A 7,578-nucleotide genomic window follows, 5' to 3' on the forward strand; every position below is an offset into this window, starting at 1 on the left:
GTACCAGACAGGATTTCCAGATGGGACATAGTAAAGTGCTTTACTGTCCTTTTAAAATTATTATATTTTTATATTTTAATTATATTATGACTTATTCATTCATATAATGAGTGAGGGTGTTGTAAGATAAGGTGAGTGTTGTCCATCCGTCCGTTCAGGTTGTGGGGCAGCAGCCTAAGCAGAGAGACCCAGACTTCCCTCTCCTCAGCCACTTGGGCCAGCTCGTCCAGGGGAATCCCAAGGTGTTCCCAGGCCAGCTGAGAAACATAGTCTCTCCAGCGTGTCCTGGGTCTCCTCCCAGTGGGACGTGCCCAGAACACCTCATCAGGGAGGTGTCCAGGAGGCATCCTAACCAGATGCCCGAGCCACCTCAACTGGCTCCTCTCGATGTGGAGGAGCAGCGGCTCTACTCTGAGTCCCTCCTGGATGACTGAGCTTCTCACCCTATCTCTAAGGGAGAGTCCAGACACCCTGCAGAGGAAACTCATTTCAGCCGCTTGTATCCGCAATCCCGTTCTTTCGGTCACTACCCAAACTCGTGGCCATAGATGAGGGTAGGAATGTAGACCAACTGGTAAATCACTTCACCACGACAGACCGGTACAGCATCTGCTTCACTGCAGACGCAGCACCAATCCGCCTGTGGATCTCCCGCTCCATTCTTCCCTCATTCGTGAACAAGACCCTGAGATACTTAAACTCCTCCACTTGGGGCAGGACCTCCTCACCGACCTGGAGGCGGCACCCTACCAGTTTCCGGCTCAAGACCATGGTCTCAGATTTGGAGGCACTGATCCTCATCCCGGCCGCTTCACACTCGGCTGCGAACCGCTCCAGTGAGAGCTGGAGATCACGATCTGATGAAGCCAATAAGACCACATCATCTGCAAAAAGCAGAGATGTGATCCTAAGGTCACCAAACAGATCCCCTCAACACCTTGGCTGCGCCTAGAAGTTCTGTCCATAAAAGTTATGAACAGAATCGGTGACAAAGGGCAACCTTGGCGGAGCCCAACTCTCACTGGAAACGAGTCCGACTTACTYCTGACAAAACTCTGGCACCGGTCATACAGGGACATAAAAAACCGTATCAAGGTGAATGCTGTGTTTGGTGAAAATGTACAAAGGATGGGCAGAAAAAAAGTTTTAATTTACCAATCCCGATGCTGGTCTCACTCACGCACTGATCATGCAGTGTTTGCATGATCTCAGTTATGTCTGAACCTAGTGAATAAACCAACAATAGAGCTYGGATGCTTTCGTTGATTTTACTCCTTCATGCTGCAAAGGGTGAGTAACACAAAAAARACTCTGCTGTCTGCAWTTCATTGTAATTATTGCTAGTTTAGACGAAACCTATGTGCCAACTACAGCAAAAAAACAAAACAAAAAAACATTCACCTAAACAGCCACTCYTCCGTGGTCATAATGTTATGGCTGATTGGTGATAACACTGAGGCAATAAAGTGTCTGTTATTCAATCAACCAGTATGTGTGACACTTACCTGACGGTGTGGTCCCAGATCTTTACAGTGTTGTCAAAGCTACAGGAGATAAAGACGTTTGGATGGAAGTGGTTCCACTTTACAGCATCTACTGGCATGGTGTGGGCATCATAGATCTCCAGGAACTTAGGTGAGTGAGTTTTGGAGCACTACAGAATGAAAGTTAAGTCTTTYTTTAGACTAAGAAAATAAAATAAACAATTCAACATCTTAATATTTTGTTAAGCAGCACAGCTTAATCAGTGCTTGTTCATTACATGATAATGAAACAGGATTATTATACCAATCACATAAAAAAACGATTCTAAAAGCAACCATATAGCTGGTTACACTTTGTTTTTAACAACCAGATCTCATTACCACATGTACACCTGTCTTTTTAAAAGAAAAAAAGGTGCCAAGTAAAAAAAAAAAAATAAAGAATATTGTTTTTTTTTTTACAGCTATAATAAAAGGATTTTTATGCAACAACCATTACAATTGTTATCTTGCTTTTTATTCAGTGCAAATTATTCAGAGGCATATTACAAACCAATGTACAAAATAATTAAATATTCTCTYGAGTCCCATAAACTACACCCAATGGGTCCACAACAGGCATTAAAAACTATTTTCTTTTTACTTAACCATCAAACAACTAAATCATGCTCTAATGGTATTCCTGTTTTGTTACAGAACGGACAACTGTGCAAAGTAAAATATAATTGTAAGATTACTCCTGTGATTATCCATAATGCTGTAAAAAAATATTATTTTAGAGATAAATGAAAAATATACCTCTTTACTTACAGCCCTGTACAGCCTAAAGCTCTAAAAACGTCCACTCATTTAATGAAGCAGCTCAGTGGTCTCATTAGGACCCAGCAATGTTTGCTATGTGTTTGACATATTGTGATATTTTAAAATAGCAGCTAACAAGTTGAAGCTGTGAAAGCTTTGGAAACATAATTATTATGTGGCTAAAAAGTGCCTTCACCAAAAACATTACAAAAATATTTTTACTGACAGAACTTATAATAAAGTAACGTGCTTAAATAAGTTAAATTAAACAAGAAAATATATTTTAAGAATATGGCAGGGGATRATGAGGAGTTAAAGATCTTGTGAGGAATTAATTTAAGCACAATTTTCCACTCACAGCTTTAAGAAGTCCTGTGGTAAAACTTCTTGTTTCAAACCTACAAGATCAATATTTGTTCCATTTGTTGCTTTCCATTCATAAAATAATCACAACGGCAAAACTACAGCAGAGTTCAACTGCAACAATAAATAAACTTGACAATCCAGAGAGAAATACACTTTATAGGTGTTCGGGACAGCTGTTGCATTTCCAAACACTGGCAGACTGATGGTTGACCCGCAGCAGGAGATTGTGGTGTCTGATCTGAACCTTGAGGTGACAGGCTATGCATCTTACATTTACGAGTGTCTGTCAGCAAGTTAGCAAAGGAAAAGCAAAAGTGTGAGTTATTTCTCCACCAGTAAAACTTTATCACATTTTTGGTTAAGGTTCAAATATGTGGGAAGTGAGAAATTCCAGCAATGTTCTTTTGAAATTTAATTAGGTAAAAATTCCTATGACAAAACAAACAAACAAACAAACAAACAAACAAACAAACAAACAAACAAACAAACAAACAAACAAACAAACAAACAAACAAAAACCCTTTAAGAACTTCTATAACAACACACATTTCCACAGCTGGTCCAATCTGTCACAGTGTGGTGACGTTAGAGTCTATCCACTTTAAACACAGGTCAATAATAACTGACTTTGAGCTTGGGGTCCCTCACAGGGCCTTTGGCACTGGTCTCCCTTATGTCTGCCTCGGGCCTTGAAGGTCGGGTCTGTGGTGTCATGGTTTGTCATTTTATGCCTTGGTTTTTCCTTGTGTTTCTATGTTCCCCTGTGTGTCTCAGCTCAGCTGCCCCACGTCACGCTGCTGATTACCCTTGTGTTTCTCCCCAGGTGTTTTCTGTTCCCTCATTAGGTTTCTGTGTATTTAAGCTCAGTCTTGTCTCTGTCTCATTGTCGGATCATTGTTCTGTCTACCTGGTCGTGTCCTGTCCCATGTTCTTCGTCTAGCTCCAAGTCAAAGTGAGTTTTTGCTGTATTATCAGCCTCTTTTTTGAGTTTTCATTAAAGGCCTCGTGCTTTTTGATTTTTGAAACCTGCCTGTGCCCTGGGTTATTTTGTTGGTCCTGACATGTAGGTTTCCACAGTCACTGTTAAAACACTCCAATGGAGAAATCTTGTATATACATGCATGCTCACAACCGCACACAAACAGGTGTTCAGATCCAAGTGTTTCTTAGATACATTTTATGTTGGGACTGCATTGGCCACTAAATATTTATGTGCATATATGTATGCATGAGTGTATTTATGTATATATTTTAACATTATTATATTCCGCTCATAAAATTTACTGAGTACTTTTCAGTGAGGCTATAATTATAATTATCATATACTTATATTTTGTTGCTCTGTTTTTGTTTTCTCTCCTTTTTGCAGGTGTGGAGTCAGACTACAAACGTGCTGTCTTGTGTTTTCTTAATGCATCTCTCTTGTTTGCCTTTCAATCTCTTTCTTCACTTTTCTCCTCTTTCTCTTGTTTACTTTTTTCAGTCCTCATGTCCGTTATAATTAATTAATCCCTAAAGAATTTATAATAAAGGTTTAAATATATATCAAGTGGAACATCATGGTGAAATGCCATTATGCTGCACTTGTGAAAGTAAAACTGATGGGCTTTATTTGAACACTCAGACATCAATTCTGAGTTTCACATTGCTGGACAGAACATGGTAAATAAAAATAAAACACAAGTCAATATAACCTGGTTGGCTCGGGAAACATTGAAGTCATTCCAATTAGCTTAACTTTCCTATTAACCAGTGCTTCTTTGATAGTGGGGCTTTTAAAAATAGAAAAAAAAATTTTTTTTAAAATTCTTTTATTTTAAGAATTCATTTGCTTTGAAGCACCATAAAAATCTGAATACCTCACATATCATGAAGTAAAATAATATATTTAAAATTGATTCAATGCAGAAAAATACACTAATTTAAACAGTAAACAATAATACTTGTTCTACAATGCAGTGTTTACACTACCATTATATGCAGAATGTTGGTGCCAGAAATTCATAAAGTGGTTTGTACAGATAAATAATTAAATATTATCAGGTTCTCATAATTTCATTTCAGGGGGACATAAAATTMTTTACTTCCCTATTGTGGGGCATGACAGAAAATAGAGAACCACTGCTATAGCTAATCCTTATGGAAGAGTATAGTATTATCCTGCATTAAATGAGAGAATATTTGCAAATCTTTTTCCTTTTCTAAATGATTTTGTTCCATACATGCACTTGAGCCTCATTACTGATTCACAAGTAACGTGACTTTCTTTCTCCTTGGAGATGTTCTTGCCTAAGTGAATCATGTCAACAACATGTTTGATGTAATTTCACAAGTGTCAGCCAGCTCAGTGAAATCTTCTTTACGTACCTTGTAGATTTTCCCTAGGTCTGTGCCAACCAAGAACAGATAGTCAATCTGTTTATGGAAGTCGAGTGATCTACCACCAGCTGTACATGAAAGGCAGCAAGACACACATGGTTATAAACACAAGTTTAGGGTTATGTGAAAGAAAATGACAGATATATTTTTATTACAATTAGGTTAGAGAGCCTTACTAATGCTGTATAACTGTCCACTCCTTGGTCTATTCTTTGGCAGACTGGTGATGTCTGTAAAGATGAGCTTATGCTGCAATCATGCAAACACACAGTAATACAWTAAGATTTTGGAAAAATTATTTATTTACAGACTGGACAAATTTTTGGATAAATATAAACTGCTTTCTGAAAGTCAGTATGGATTCAGATCTGAAAGATCTACAGCTTTAGCATTTATGGATTTAATAGAAGAAATCCCAAGTTCCTTAGACAATTAAAAAAAAAATTGCAGTAGGAGTGTTTATTGATCTTAAAAAAGCTTTTGACACAATAAATCATGATATTTTAATTAAAAAACTGGAGCATTATGGTATCAGGGGAATGGTGTTAAGCTGGGTTAAAAGTTATTTAGACAATAGACAACAATTTGTGACAATAGGTGACTTTCAYTCATCATCTTTGGARATTGTCTGTGGTGTTCCCCAGGGGTCAGTGTTGGGACKTAAACTCTTRATTTTATACATWAATGAKATATGCAAAGCCTCTAAAGCATTAAAATTTGTTCTCGTTGCGGATGATACAAATATTTTCTGTGAAGGGGAGGATTTACAGCAGCTTGTGAAGGTAATCACCTCAGAATTAACTAAATTAAAAAAGTGGTTTGATACAAATAAATTATCATTACATTTGGATAAAACTAAATTTATGTTGTTTGGAAATCATAAAGGAAATAGTTATTTTAAAATAGGAATTGAGGATGTATATGTAGACAGAGTTAATTAAATTAAGTTTCTGGGTGTGGTGATTGATCACAAGATCTGCTGAAAACCTCATTCAGTATGTTGCAAGCTAAAATATCAAGAAGTATCTCAGTCCTCAGTAAAGCTAGATATTTTTTGAATAATAAAGCACTGCATATTGTATACTGTTTACTTATTTTGCCATGATTGAGTTATTGTGTGGAAGTCTGGGGAAACACCTACAAATCCTCACTCAGACCGTTGTGCACTCTCCAGAAAAGAGCCATCAGATTGGTTCATAAGGTAGGCTTCCAGGATCACACTACTGAGTTATTTACCAAATCCTGCTTGTTCAAACTCTTAGACCTGGTTGAATTTAAAACAGCTCAAGTAATGTATAAAGCTAGGAACAAACAACTACCAGATAATATACAGAAACTTTTTATGGATAGAGTGGGGGTTGTGATGTCAGGGGAAACCTTAATTTCAGAACCAGGAGTGTTCGAACAACTATGAAGAGAATGTGCACCTCTGTCAGTGGTGTGCAGGTTTGGAATAAACTCAAACAAGAATTGACGCAATGTCCAAACATGAGTTTGTTTAAGAAAACACTAAGGCTAATGATTTTTGACAAGTACAGAAATGATAAACTGGGGTACACTTGATCCCTCTGTGTTCTGTTTTGTTTTGATAAATGTATGGGTTAAAATTATATAGTGCTTGCACAGGCATTTTGGGGGGTTGGGGAAACCGGACTGGGGTGGTCTTGGTGGAGGATGATGGGTGCATGGAGAGGTGCTGGATATCTGAATGTAAATGTGTGTATAAGTATTAGTGTTTAGTTGGATGTGATTGTCTCTGGATGTGTAACTTGAAATTTAGTATTAGAATAATATTGGATTACCTTATGTATTAGTTTGTTTTTTAATTTGTTTTTTTTCTTTTCATCATAAACTGATAATATTCTGAAAATCAGATGAAATGGTGAATAGGGGTAGGATTAAACAAGTTTTACTTCTTCCTACCCCTTTTCAGACATGTCAGTGGATTTATTTTGCTTTATGTGAGTGCAGGTATTAAGGTATGTGTACACAGATAGGTGTGTGCACATCAGGTGTGTATTATTTTGGGTTTATTTATTTGTGTGTAATTAGTCCAAGTGGTTTTTTTTATTTATTTTTTTTTTTGTTTGTAGATATGGGAAAGGGTATTTTGAGTTATATAGATTCAATGGGCCTCATGCAAGAACCGTTGGTACGCACAGATTTGTTCTTAAGTTGTGCGTACGAGTGATTTAGGAGAATTTGTGGCATTCACCAATTCTTTCGTATTCTAAGATTAAATTTCAGATACGAACAAAATTRACGAGTGGTCCAGACCTGTCGTATATTTTACGAGCAGTCAGTCTGCTGTTATCCAGATGGGTTTTCCTCTCTAATAACTTTATATTTCGTTAGTTTGAAGATATTTTGAGTTGAAAATAAATCACACTCCATAATTATGTTGACAATAGGCTATTCTGCTTGAATCAGAGTTATAATTTAAAATGTAAAATAAAAATGCACAGCGCTGCTGCTTCTGAATAAATGAAAATGATTTAACACGGTTGCTTATACTTTTAGGAGCTCATTTTATTGCACAGCTGAACTG

The 7,578-nt window shown here is 37.1% G+C and overlaps 1 protein-coding gene across 1 annotated transcript in view; it reads right to left on the reverse strand.

Annotated features, from left to right (window-relative positions):
* The window catches only part of dnai1.2 (dynein, axonemal, intermediate chain 1, paralog 2), a gene marked incomplete at its 5' end in the record, with an annotated part of 27,976 nt that overhangs the window by 14,592 nt on the left and 5,806 nt on the right, over positions 1-7,578 (reverse strand). Inside the window, 3 exon segments of the mRNA XM_014009688.1 lie at positions 1,506-1,654; positions 5,019-5,098; positions 5,207-5,279. Coding sequence (XP_013865142.1) covers positions 1,506-1,654; positions 5,019-5,098; positions 5,207-5,279 — 302 coding nt within the window.

Source organism: Austrofundulus limnaeus, unplaced genomic scaffold (genome assembly GCF_001266775.1).
Source record: "Austrofundulus limnaeus strain Quisiro unplaced genomic scaffold, Austrofundulus_limnaeus-1.0 Scaffold60, whole genome shotgun sequence".
In the NCBI taxonomy this organism is placed as follows: Eukaryota; Metazoa; Chordata; class Actinopteri; order Cyprinodontiformes; family Rivulidae; genus Austrofundulus; species Austrofundulus limnaeus.